This window comes from Palaemon carinicauda, chromosome 8 (assembly GCF_036898095.1).
Source record: "Palaemon carinicauda isolate YSFRI2023 chromosome 8, ASM3689809v2, whole genome shotgun sequence".
NCBI lineage: Eukaryota > Metazoa > Arthropoda > Malacostraca > Decapoda > Palaemonidae > Palaemon > Palaemon carinicauda.
The window spans coordinates 166871128-166885543 of NC_090732.1; the positions used below are offsets into that span (position 1 = coordinate 166871128).

At 39.5% G+C, this 14416-nt stretch overlaps 2 protein-coding genes across 2 annotated transcripts; one reads left to right on the forward strand and one right to left on the reverse strand.

Annotated features, from left to right (window-relative positions):
• Positions 1-2150: 2150 nt before the first annotated feature.
• On the reverse strand, positions 2151-3468 carry LOC137645079 (uncharacterized). The gene is made up of 4 exons (XM_068377931.1): positions 3357-3468; positions 2902-3043; positions 2530-2649; positions 2151-2341 (listed from the first exon to the last, which is right to left on the reverse strand). Exons 1-4 carry the CDS (start codon positions 3398-3400, stop codon positions 2234-2236), a joined length of 414 nt encoding a protein of 137 aa, XP_068234032.1. The 5' UTR covers positions 3401-3468; the 3' UTR covers positions 2151-2233.
• Positions 3469-11326: 7858 nt separating this feature from the next.
• LOC137645549 (uncharacterized) lies at positions 11327-12675 on the forward strand. The gene is made up of 4 exons (XM_068378352.1): positions 11327-11370; positions 11608-11749; positions 12064-12183; positions 12371-12675. Exons 1-4 carry the CDS (start codon positions 11327-11329, stop codon positions 12476-12478), a joined length of 414 nt encoding a protein of 137 aa, XP_068234453.1. The 3' UTR covers positions 12479-12675.
• Positions 12676-14416: the final 1741 nt, after the last annotated feature.

Consider the following 14416-nt stretch of genomic DNA (forward strand, 5'->3'; position numbering starts at 1 on the left):
AAGTGTTTGGTAATTTCAGTGTTGTTAGGTGTATGAGAAATGACGAAAATGTGTAAAGAATAGGCCAGACTATTCGGTGTATGTGTATGCAAAGAAAAGATTAGCCGTAACCAGAGAGGTATTCAATGTATTACTATATGGCCAGTCAAAGGATCCAATAACTATCTAGCTGTAGTATCACAACGGTGGCTGGTGCCCTGGCCAACCTACTAGTTGGCTAGTTGTCACAAAAATAATGACATAGTACTAAATCCCTAAATCTATTGTTACACACGTTTCAACTCAAAAATTCCCCATTGCTTGTCTTTTCAGGCTGATGATTTAGTTGCAGTTACAGTCCTTGGTGTTTATTATTTTCTCTTAATTTTTTATAGAGCGGATAGGCCATATCTACCATATCGATTTGACAGCATCTGATTCCTTAAGCTGATTTTTTTTTGGATATTTCCAATCTTTGATTTATGTAATTCATAGTTATATTGAGGGCTGAGCAATTCATTCAGTTCGACATATCGTATAATTACTTAAGAGAAAATATCGTGTAAGGAGTGGTAGCAGGAAAAAACTAAAAATTTTCACGGTCTCAGACTTTGTTTTAGACGGCTTCAGAAGATGTTTTATGGGTATGTATGTTCAGTGTGTGTTTACACTCGCCTACTATTATTATAGAGGATTTTCAGGATATTGAAGTTTTTGTTCTTTTCAGTTCAAGGCGTGTAATGGGGGTATTTGGAAAAAACTCAAAATTTTCATGTTTTCAGATTTTGTGTTAGAGGGCATCAGAGAGATATTTTATAGGTATATATGTGATCAGCATGTGTTTGCACTCGACTAATTTTATTATAGAGGATATTGAGGATATTAAAGTTTCGTGTTTTTCAGTCCAAGATGTGTAAGGGCTGGGGTAGCAGGAAAAAACTCAAAATTTTCACTGTGTCAGATTTTGTGTAACAGCGCTTTAGAGAGATGGTTTATAGTTATATATTTGGTCAGCGTGTATTATCACTCGTCTGGAATTATTATATAGGATATTTAGGATACAAAAGTTTCGTGTTTTTCAGTCCGAGTTGCGTAAGGGGTTGATTAGCTTGAAAAAAACTCAAAATTTTCACGGTCTCAGATTTTATGTTAGAGGGCTTTTGAGAGATGTTTTATGGGTATATATGTGATCAGCGTTTGTTTGCACTCGATTAATAATATTATAAAGGATATTGAGGGTACTAAAGTTTCGTGTTTTTCAGTCCGAGACGTGTAAGGGGAGGAGTAGCAGGAAAAACTCAAAATTTTCACGGTCTCACATTTTGTGTCAGAGGACTTAAGAGGGAGGTTTTATGGGTAAATATGAGGTCAGCAGGTGTTTATACATGACTAATACTATAATTGAGGATATAGAAGTTTTGTGTTTTCAGTCCAATTTTATGTTAGAGGACTTAAGAGAGAAGTTTTATGGGTATATATGTGGTCAGCGTGTGTTTGCACTCACCTACTTTTATTATTAGAGGATATTGAGGGTACTAAAGTTTCGTCTTTTTCAGTCCGAGGTGTGTTAGGGGTGAGGTAGCAGGAAAAAAACTAAATATTTTCATTGTCTCAGATTTTGTGTTAGATCACTTCAAAGAGAAGTTTTATGGGTGTATATGGGGTCAGCGTGTATTTGCACTTGACTAATATTATTATTGAGGATATTGAAGTTTCGTGTTTTTCAGCTTTGATAGATCCGTCCGAAAAAATTATTGTTGCCAAAGTAAAGGATGGTAGATAATAGTAGCATAATTTCATTAGTTCAATGCTTTATATTATTTCCTCATTAACCTTCTAGCTATTATTTTCGTTTTTATTTATTTAGAACTTCAGAAACCAAAGGTTGGAAAATATTAAACCCATACTTAATTTTTTTTTTTCACAGATAAAGGGACCAAATCAATCTGGATTCATCTAAGCAATATGTCAGATGTTTGCCATGTAATAGATGCTGGTTGGATGAAAGAAATACCAGTTTTGAACGAGTCGTTTTTATTGCTTTTTCACATATTGCCTCTACATTAGAATATCCCATTTGCGAGATAGAGATTAAAGTAGAGACAATCAAATCTCCTAGAATATCCCCAGAAGAGGATTTAGTGTTAATAAGAGAAATTACTTTCCCTTATTAAGAACTTCCCTGATCTTAGTATTGAAGTTTTCTAGGAATGATTGGACTCAAGATCTGCTCGACTCAGGTTTGTAGACGTTATTAATCGATGCAAGGCACCTGTTCTCCTTCGTAACAGCAAAGCATTCCAGTAGAGGATTGATCTGTGTACTCCCAGGGACCGCCACATACCTCGTAATAGCAATAGACCTGGAATTAAATACTTCTTATACATTGCATAAAGAAAGAGAGAATAGTATTATCACCACACATATCTTGAAGAAACGGAATTGTTAGGTATGGTATTTAATTGGATGAACAATAGACAGAAAATCATTAAAGTTAAAGCAATTTGTTATATATGATTGTAATTTTCAAAGGAAATGTAAAAAACTCACGTAATGGTTATGGACGTAAGTTTTGTCGAGGCCTGTCAGAGTGTTGCAAATAGTCTGGCCTACGGTTATACCCTCTGGGGTCATGGCCCACATGTCACCGTATGTGGTGTATTCATTAAACTAGGAAGAAAAGGAACAAAAGGTTAAATTGAAATGGAAAAAGATTATATTTATGCTCTGGATATCAATAAGCATTTGGAGGCACACACTTTGAGAAAGTCGATTGTAGAGGTACAGCCATTGACCCTAGGTTGGGGTCCTCTGCACTCCAAATATAAGTTGAAACTAAATGAGGTAATAGAGAGAGAGAGAGAGAGAGAGAGAGAGAGAGAGAGAGAGAGAGAGAGAGAGAGAGAGATTTCTTTGACATACCTCCGTGATGCATTTATTCTTGCACTTGTTATGTTCTTCACAGGAATCAATAGGGATTTCAGGATATTCGTAGACCATGGTTTCATCGTCGTCGCCAGTGATGAAGGCCGCGCAGCGACACCAGGCTTCATTTTGTTGAGCACTTTAATATGTAATTAGATAAAATGAGTACTTGAATATTAAATCATCTGTAGCAAGAATTAATTGTTACTATGGGTGAATTTGAAGGAGCTGAGTGTTTCACATTTATGAAAAGACAAGAAAAAAGTTGTGGGATAGGTTATTGCATACATACACATTGTATATACTTATATACACACACACACACACACACACACATATATATATATATATATATATATATATATATATATATATATATATATATATATATATATATATATATATATATATATATATCAGCTTTAAGTCTGAAAATTTTGATAAGTCTTTACCGAGCGGCTGCAACTAAAGCAATGAAGACAACTGCGAACTTCATGGTGGCTCCCTGGCTGCTGAGATCAGAGTGAGGATGGATGTGTCTCTATCTCCTTATATATTCTGATATCAGTCGAGGTGAGATTTAGAAATGTTTTCGCAAAGATAACGAATGACAGAAATCGCTTATGCCACTGTATGGGGCTTGGTGTGTCGTGGGAATATTCCCTTGGGGAACACTTGTTTTTGTCGGTTATCAATTTTGTTTTGAGTGATTGGAAATCGTATTTTTCAGTTAACCCTAAAATCCTGACCTGTGAGCGTGAAGTTGTAATACTGCCCTGTTTCAATTTTAACAGGAAGTTTATTAATCTAGTTCACCTCTTTAATGATTTTTACTTTTCTACTTCTTGGTAGGTAGTTATGGACCCTGAATCCCTCCTGTTCAGGTATAGTTCACATAAGCAGCTTTGAACATTAGTACCTTTGACACTTTGGGTCATTTGGAATATATCAATCTAAGTATTTTGTGCTGGAAAGTCACAAAAATCATCATAATCTCAATTTTTATTTTGCACCGTACGTTATGCGGTTACCTACTATAATTTTACTATAATTATAAAGGATATTGAAAGTGTGGAAGTTACCTGTAATTTTAGTCCGAAGCGTTGGAAAAAATGCATAGGAAAAATATAAATTATTTCTAGATTTATTTCTTATAATTTTTATTGTTTTGTTTGTATTTCTACAATGTATTATTTCAAGTATTTTTTGTGCTGTTACTGTTTATTTTTTTATATCCAGTCCTATCACTAATTTTTTCTATTGCAGAGTGATGGTGCCCTGCACCCAGTAGGGATCATATTGCTAGAAATTTCTTATAAGAAGATTGTCAAAAAACAGGTTCAACTGGATAAATTATCTGAATTAAAGAGGTTTTTGGAACCTATTAAAGATAGCGATTAGGACTCCCCTCTGCTTTTGTAGCCCTTTTAATTTCAATCCTGTTGTCATGTAAAGTATCAGAGCTTAAATTAGGAAAAAAAAAAAGTCTGAGTATCCTGTCAACGACGGGGCACTGTAGAGGAATTTGAAAGTGCTAAGTTTGACCTCTCTGATAGTGTAGACTTTTATTACCACATACGGTTATACATTTTCTGGGTTTTTTTTTTTTTTTTTTTTTTTTTTTTTTTTTTTTTTATTGAACAGTGCTAGGTGAGGGCAAGTAAAGGTTTATGCGGGGGATTCTCAGGATATTAGTGCAGTGGACACTAGTGAAAAAAACTATGGTTGAGAATCTTTTATCAATAGGTAGTCGGAGATTTATGTCCTGACCCTGTTGACTCACTGTGTAGATCGTGAACCACACTATGGTGGGGTTCTTCTTCAAGCTTGAAGTTTTCTCATGTCACAAGCTTGGGACTTTGTCTTGACTATGTTGACCTTGACCGAAAAGGTTTTGTTTTGATCCTAACTGCCAAGGTTGGCTGGCGTTAAATTTTGTGTCTGGATATTTTATGTAGCATGGCTTTTGGGAAGTCAAATTGTTTAATTGATATTTTGCCGTCCCTTTTGATTTTAGCATTGAGGAAGCCTCTGGAGTAGCTGTGAATGTTGGCTCGGGAGAAGAATTTTAGTGACCAACCCGTCAAATTACATTTGAATATAGCCCAAATATATACACTTATGTTGGTCTTTATTTATACACATATGTGTACATTAAATATTTAGAGGATTGATCCCTAAGAGGCTCTGCATGGAGATTTTCATGTCTCTCCTTCTGGTTTTGTATTTTTTGTTTTCTTTCTCATTGATTAATCAAAATATGATTTTTTTAATATTTTTTTTTTCAATACATATCTTCCCATAATGTGTTCTGTCCACCAGCCTACAGTTAATTTATTTTTTTTTCCTCTTCTAATGTTTGTAATGTTCAAATAACTTGAAATATAATAGAGAAATCTCATACGTTGAAAGCATGCTGCCGCTATTTATATAGGACTCCATGGATGCCAGTAATAAGTGAGACGGCATACCTCTAGAATAATATTAAGCAACTGCAGTTCTAAGCTGGATCCCCTTGCCCAGTATTAAATCAAGGGGTGGTGCCCAGTGCCCAATTCATCCTTGATTGTTTACTTTTCTCCAAGATTTCTGAGTATTCCACCGTTTTATCTTTTTGTTTAGTGAATGTTGAAGTGTGGTCGGCATTCGGACACTAGGCAGTCTGCTTGCTACATGTGGCCACAGACCGCAAACTGCTACAGCGTATAAGGGGGATAGCAAGAAAAACTCGAAATTTTCACGGTCTCAGATTTTGTCTCAAACTTCTTCAGAGATATGTTTTATGGGTATATATGTGGACAGCGTGTGTTTGCGCCCACTTACTATAATTATAAAGGATATTGATAATATGGAAGTTATCTATAATTTCAATCCGAAGCATGTAAGGGGGATAGCAGGGAAAAACTAGAAATTTTCACTGTCAGAATTTTTCTTAAACTGCTTCAGAGAGATGTTTTATGGGTATATATGTGGACAGCGTGTGTTTGCGCTCACCTACTATAATTTTACTATAATTATAAAGGACATTGAAAGTATGGAAGTTACCCAAAATTTCAGTCCGAAGCGTGTAAGGGGGATAGCAGGAAAAACTAGAAATTTTGTAGACAGTAGTCTGATGTAGGGTGATGCCCAGGAGATTTGCTAATGATGTCCACAATTGAGAGGTGAAAGTGGTACCCCTGTCAGAAGTAATATGCTCATGGATACCAAATCTTGCAATCCATCCTGAGAGTAAGGCCGATGTACATGAGGCGGACGTTGCAGTTTCTATGGGAATGGCTTAGGCCAACGAGTGGAGCGGCCGATGATGGTAAACAGGTAACGATGTCTTTGTGATGTGGGTAGGGGGCCTAGATCGTCGACGTGAATGTGGGCGAAACGACTCTGAGGTTGAGGAAAGGTGCCCACTCCTGAATCCGTGTGTCGATGTACTTGGGAAGTTTAGCAAGAAGTACAGGCACAGGCCCAATCCTTAGCATCCTTAGAAATGCCGTGCCAAATGAATTTCTTCAACAGCTGTGCAGTAGAACAGCACGAGGGATGTGAAAGGCCGTGAATGAACTCAAACACCTGTCGGCGCATGGGAGCAGAGGAGGGTGGTGTTGGAGTCGTCGAGGGTGATGTCTTCCTAACGGAGGGATGTGCATGATGTCCTACATGCTTGATACTCTGGATCATGTCATTGGGCTTCAGCCAAGGCGTTGTAATCCAATTCCAGTTGAACGGCAGCCAACGTGTTTCTTGACAGGGCATCGGCAACAGGATTCATTTTCCCAGGGACGTGTTGAAGGGTGCAATTGTATTCAGCCACGGCGGAGAGATGTCGGTGTTGACGGGCGGACCAGGCATCATACTATCAAGCGAAGGAGTGCACCAGAGGCATGTGGTCTGTGAGAATGATGGAGGGCGTACCTTCTAAGAAATGGCGAAAGTGACGGACAGCCAAGTGCACCGCCAGCAATTCGGGATCGAAGGTAGAATAATCCAATTCTGCTTTGGACAGTTTTCTGCTGAAGAAGGCCAATCGGTGGGGCGAGCCATTGACCACCTGTTCGAGTACTGCACCAATAGCGACATCGCTGGCATTGGTGGAGAGAAGGAAAGGGACATGAGGGATGGGAAGAGTGAGTGCAGCAGCGGTTGATAGGGCATTCTTTTCATTGCAGAAAGCCGATTCTTGAAGGGGACCCCACTTTATGTCTTTTGGCTTGCCCTTGAGGGAGGCGTAGTGTGGAGCAAGAGTGGCGGCAATGGCTGGCAGAAAACTGTGATAATAGTTGATCATGCTCAAGAATTCCTGCAGAGGTTTGACGGTCGAGGGCGTGGGGAAATTCTGAACAGCTGCTACTTTCTCAGGGACGGGATGGACTCCTTCAGGAATGATGCGGTGCCCTAAGAACGACACTTTGTTGGGGCCAAAGGTACACTTGTCGTACCGGACTACGAGGCCGTTTTGTTGCAGGCGGTCGAGCACATTGCGCCGGTGACGGTGTTCCTCTTTTGAGGAAGAGAACACAAGTATGTCGTCCACATAACATACACAGAAGGGGAGGTCCCCTAAGATGCCCTCCATGAGACGTTGAAAAGTGGCACCAGCTTTACGAAGGCCAAAACAGGAGTAATTGAAGGTGTATGTACCAAACGGAGTGGGGATGGCGGTTTTGGGGATGTCTTCTGGGTTCATAGGCACCTGATAATACCCCTTCAGGAGGTCGAGTGTGGAGAAGACCTTCGCTTTGTATAGGTAGGAGGTCATGTCGGCGATGTTTGGGAGGTGGTAGTGATCTGGTTCTGTTTGCATGTTCAGGCACCTGTAATCTCCGCACGGACGGTGGGAGCAGGCTTTCTTCAGAACGATGTGTAAAGGTGACGACCATGGGCTGGAGGCCTTTTGGCAAAGGCCCATTTCCTCCATTTCGGCAAACGTTTGTTTGGTGGCTGCCAATCGATCCGTTGCGAGACGTCTGAATTTTGCGAAGACTGGGGGTCCTGTCGTCTTGATATGGGGATAAATACCATGCTTGGCAGGAGCCGTGGGCGTTTGGCGAAGTTCTGGACGGAAAACTTCCAGGTACGACGTGAGGAGGTGGGCGTAGGCATTTGTAGGTGCGCTGATGTGGAGAGCGAGGTTGGAGGGGGCGGTTTGAAGAGGTGTCTACAAGTAGGAGTCTGCGTTGACCAATCATCGGTGGGCGACATCGACCAGAAGATGGAAATGAGAGAGGAAATCTGCACTGAGGATCGGCAATGTGATGTCAGCAATGAGAATCTTCCAATTAAATTTACCATTTCCAAACGATAATGTGAGGTTCTCGTAACCGTAGGTGGGTATTGCAGATCCGTTGGCAGCTACCAGGCAGACGTCGGCAGACGTAGACAGACTACGTCATGTCTTGAAGAGTTCCCTTGGCAAAAAAGAATGACAAGCACCCATGTCTACCAAAAATCGCACGCCCGTTCCTGCATCATGTAAAAAGAAAAGATTAGAAACACAGGAGGCCACCGTGATGAGCGATGGCGTACTTACACGTTTTTTGGCCACTGACAATCCTCGGCACATTTCTTTGGGGCTGCACTGAATCTGGAGTGGTAGTAGCAACACTGCGGCCGATGGGCGGCAGTAAGTGGCTGTAGAAGTCGTTGGTTGGGGCACGAGCGAGTGGTGGGTGATGGGTGGCTTTGTCGCCGCTTCGGCACATCACGGGCTAGGCTTGTATGTCCTACGGCATTCATGTCGGCTTCGGTTTACGTTGAATAGATGTCCTCTTCGTCAGGAGTGGAGGCGTTGATGGAGGTACTGAAGGTCTTGAAGGTCGTGAAGTGGCTGTCCATAAGGGCGTCAGCTTTGGTCATCAAATCCTTTATGGGTAAACTAATGACGTCGGGTATGACAGCGCGTACAGGTTCGAGTAAACGGCATACCCAAAGGGCATGGAATAGGTTCACCTCACGAGGAGAGCCGTCTGCGGCAGGTAGCAGGCGAGCGTTACTGGTTATTTCCCTGAGGGCGAGCGAAGAACTTTGGTCCACCAACGGTTGTGGAGAGAGCTGAAAAAGTTTTGCTATTCAGGCGGCTGGCGACGGCAAGTACTGCTGCAGAAGGTGTTTTGAGGGCGTCATACGCTATTGGGGCGTCTCCTTGTTCACAAAGCCAGTCGGATATTTCCGGGAAAGTGTCCTCGGGTATCGCTGCGAGAACATAATCTGCTTTGGTGGTTGAGCGAGTTACGCCCTTGATGCTGAAACCAAGCAAACGCCTCTCCGCTGGCGAACGACGAAAGTTTCAATGGGGCGGCGCCAACTTCCGTGGAGTCTGCCATAGTATCAATGACGGGGCCGGGGGGGGGGTTCGAAGACGAGAGGGGCGAGTCGACTTTCGAGGTCACCAATGTGACGGGCCGAGAGAGGCTGTGACTAAGAAGGCAGGATGAAAGCAACCGAGTAACTTTATTACAGATCACCAGCTTATATATACATCAAGTCCAAGCAAGAAGGACATGAAAACATAACAAGCAATTTCATGTTCAACCGACAACCGTTTCTGTAAACAGTTACCGGTAAGAAAAACAGACATGTTTATTCAGGTCCCTGTCAGTTCGAGGGGAGAGCGAAGATACAAAGCATAATATATACAAAAAAAGAAGAAACTTTGTTACTATGTACGATCTTGTGGCACACGGTTGTTACAGGATCCCTCTTTTCCTTTCCCCTAAACATAGACCGAATAGTCTGGTCCTTTACACATTCTCCTCTCTCATCATACACCTGACAATACTTAAATACTCGAAAAATTTGCCTTCACTCAAGGGGTTAACTACTGCACTATTGTTCAGTGGTTACTTTCCACTTGGTAAGGGTAAAAGAGACTCTTTAATTATGGTAAGAAGCTTCTTCTAGGAGAAGGACACTCCAAAAGCAAACCATTGTTCTTTAGGCTTTAGTAGTGTCATAGCCTCTGTACTTTGGTCTTCCAGTGTCTTGGGCTACAGTTCTCTTTCTTTAAGGTACACTCAGACACATTATTTTATGAGTTTCCTTATTTCTTTTCCTTACTGGGCTACTTTCCATGTTGGAGCCCTTGTGCTTGAAGCCACCTTCTTTTCAACTGGGGTTGTAGCTTAGTAATAATAATAATAATAATAATTATTATTATTATTATTATTATTATTATTATTATTATTATTACTAGCTAAGCCACAACCCTAGTTGGAAAAGCAAGATGCTATAAGCCTAAGGGCTCCAACAGGGAAAAATAACTCGGTGAGGAAGAAATAAGGAAATAAATAAACGATATGAGATTTAATGAACAATTGAAATAAAGTATTTTAAAAACAGTAACAATATCAAACAGATATTTCATATATAAGCTATTAAAAAGCTTAACTCAGCCTGTTCAACATAAAAACATTTACTGCAAGTTTGAACTTATGAAGTTTTACCGATTCAACTACCCAGTTAGGAAGATCATGACCCAACTTGGTCACAGCTGGAATGAAACTTCTTGAATACTGTGTAGTATTGAGACTCATGATGGAGAAGGCCTCACTATTAGAATTAACTGCATGCCTAGTATTACGAACTCGATCGAACTTTTTGGGAAGATCAAAATGCAAAGGATGCTCAGAATTATGAAAAATCTTTTGGAACATGCATAACGAACTAATTGAACGACGGTGCCAGAGATTAATATCTAGAGTAGGGATAAGAAATTTAATAGACCGTAAGTTCCTGTCCAACAAATTAAGATGAGAATCAGCAGCTAAAGATCAGACAGGAGAACAATACTCGGAACAATGTAGAAGGAAAGAATTAAAAGGCTTCTTCAGAATAGATTGATCACCGAAAATCTTAAAAGACTTTCTCAATAAACCAATTTCTTTTGTGCAATTGAAGAAGACGCAGACCTAATGTGTTTCTCAAAAGTAAATTTACTGTCGAGAATCACACCTAAAGTTTTAAGAGTCATACAGAGTTTATTGAACATTATCAATGCTGAGATCCAGTTGTTGAGGAGCCACTGTCATACTTTAAGTTTTGTTAGGATTCGACTTCACGCCCCATAATTTGCACCATGCTCTAATTTTAGCTAGATTTCTATTTAGGATTTCAGCCACCCGAGATCTACATTCAGGTGATGGAATTGGTGCAAAGATTGTAGCTTCATCTGCATAGCCAACAATAAGCTTCTTCTAGAAGGACACTCCAAAGGCAAACCATTGTTCTCTAGTCTTGTGTACAATCAAGTGTTCCCTAAGGGAATATTCCCACGGCACACCAAGCCCCATACAGTGACATAAGTGATTTCTGTCATTCATTATCTTGGCATAAACATTTCTAAATCTCACCTCGACTGATATCAGAATATATAAGGAGATCGAGACACATCCATCCTCACTCTGATCTCAGCAGCCAGGGAGCCACCATGAAGCTCGCAGTTGTCTTCATTGCTTTAGTTGCAGCCGCTCGGTAAAGACTTATCATCAATCTTTTAAGACTTAAAACTGATGTATATTTATACATAACTATACACACATGTGTATACATTATGTATGTATGCAATAACCTATCTTACGACTATTTTCTTGTCTTTTCATATATGTGAAACACTCAGCTTCTTCAAATTCATCCATAGTATCAATTAATTCTTGCTGCAGATAATCTCCTAATACTAAAGTATTAATTTTATTCAATTACATATTAAAGTGCTCAACAAAATGAAGCCTGGTGTCGCTGCGCGGCCTTCATCACTAACGACGACGATGAAACTATGGTCTACGAATATCCAGAAATCCCTATTGATTCCTGCGAAGACCATAAAAAGTGCAAGAATAAATGCATCACGGAGGTATAACAAGGAAATCTCTCTCTCTCTCTCTCTCTCTCTCTCTCTCTCTCTCTCTCTCTCTCTCTCTCTCTCTCTCTTTATTACCTTATTTAGTTCAATTTATATCTGGAGTGCAGAGGACCCCAACCTAGGGTCAATGGTTGTACCTCTATGATCCACTTCTCAAAGTGTGTGCCTTTATTATTATTATTATTATTACTTACTAAGCTACAACCCTAGTTGGAAAAGCAGTATGCTATAAGCTTTATGATATCCAGAGCATAAATATAATCCTTTTGCATTTCAATTTAATCTTTTGTTCCTTTTCTTCCTAGTTTAATGAATACAGCGGATACGGTGACATGTGGGCCATGACCGATGGAGGTATAACCGTAGGCCAGAGTATTTGCGACACTCTGACAGGCCTCCACCACCCTTACGTCCATAACCATTATGTAAGTTTTTTTACATTTCCTTTGAAAATTATATTCATATATAACATTGCTTTAACTTTAATGATTTTCTATCTCTATTGTCCATCCAATTAAATGAGATGTCTAACAATTCCTGTTTCTTCAGCATATGCATGGTGATATTATTCTCTCTTTCTTTATGCAATGTATAAGAAGTATTTAATTCCAGGTCTATGCCTATTACGAGGTATGTGGCGGTCCTTGGGAGTACACAGGTCTATCCTCTACTGGAATGCTTTGCTGTAACGATGGAGTCCAAGAGCACTGCATCGAGTAATAACATACACAAATCTGAGTCGGCCAGATCTTGAGTCCAATCATTCCTAGAGAACTTATATACTAAGATCATTGAAGTTCTTAATAGAGGGAAGTAATTTCTCCTATTAACACTATATCCTCTTTTGGGGATATTCCAGGAGGTTTGATTATCTCTACTTTAATATATTTCCAGCAAATGGAATATTCCCACTTTATGTAGAGGTAATATGTAAAAAAGCAATAAAAAGGACTTTCAAAACGTATTTTTTCTCATCCAACTAGTGTCTATTTCATGGCAAACATTTGACATTGCTTAGATGAATCCAGTTTGATATGGTTCCTCTGTTTTTGCGAAAAAATTAAGCACGGAGTTTATATTTTCCAATCTTTAATTTCTGAGGTTTTAAATAAAAAAGAAAAAAAATGTAAATATTAACATGAAAGTTAACAGAATAGAGTTCGATATGAAGGATTGACCTCAAGAAATTACGTTACTAGCTTTTTACTATCCTTTACTTTGGCAACGATAGGTTTTTTCGAACGGATCTAACTAAGCCGCAAGATCTAAATTGCAAGGACTGAACGAGTCAGTAGAACATGATTTGAATAGTAGTTAGTTTTCATCCTGAGTTTCACAGCAAGGGGAGTGTGTGTCAGATTCAGTCCCTGGCTACAAGGGATGAAGTGGCACTTGTCTTTGGAAACCACATGTGTAAGTGGGCTGCCCTTTTATGGTAGCTATAAAACTCACTGTTGAAATAGGAAGTCTTAGAAATGGGTTCTTAATATTATCGACTCCACACTTAATCTAGGCATCGGGAACACAGGATTCTCCAAGATCAGAATACTGACGAAGCTATGCACTCCACAAGGAGAACTGTAATAGTTGCTAGTTAATGAAACTTCCTTCTGGGTGAGAACTGACACACACGATTGGGTGGGGGTACACCTTATTCTGGAGAGGCTTACTGAAGGACTCTTCTAATATTCATGTTGTGGGTTTTGTTGTTAATACCAGAATACTTGCAAACCTACCTGGAAATCCCACAGGTACAAAGGAAAGACTTAGGTCTTTGCATATTCCATTGGCAAAATAGTGTTTATTGACCTTCATTATATCATGCTCCCAACGTTGAATGCAGATGAAATAACTAAAGTTATATTCTACTCTGCCCCTGATGCATGGCTAAATTTCAATATAGCTGACAGCTGACATTGTTGTCTTTGCTGGGATATTTCAATGCTTTTGTTTGGAAAAACAATGTTGTAGGTGTGATTTCTCCGACTCTTCTTCTTATGCGTTGAGAATGGTCTTTTCATTACAAGCATAATATTTCAGCTTATAGAAAATCTCAAAATCACATGGATGCAGATGGATTTGGGTATTGATCAAACGTGAGTTCCCTCTCTGGAATAGTGTGCCACAGTGCTGTACTTGGCTTTTGCCCAAATTTGCTCTGAGTGTCCTTTAAATATTTGAAGTTCGATATATTGGAAGCCTTATGAGCAGTACGTAATTTTTCTTATTGCATTACACAATGCGCGTTTTCAAGTAGCGTTACGAATGGAAAAAAATAATTGGCTAAAATGGTTTTCATGGAGTTTTAAACAAATACTTATTTTCTTTCAACTGGATATGATATGTTTGATTTGGTATTAAGACATGAAGTAGAACGTAATGCAAAGTATTGTCAAGTAATCCATTAATTAAGTTGATTGCTGCCTCTGCAAAGCAAATAACGATGGGAAATTAATTATACCATAAAGCTTTAGTTTTCCGGGGTTACTTTCCTACCACATCTGATCTTTTCCAGCTGTAGCATATCCATTGAACATTCAGTATGAATGATTATCCGCAGTTGGAGTAGAACCATCTGTCTACTGAACTGTTTCATTCTACTGTCCTGATCATTATCATCAAGGTGCCATATCCCCAAGGACGTTGGCAATTATGGCT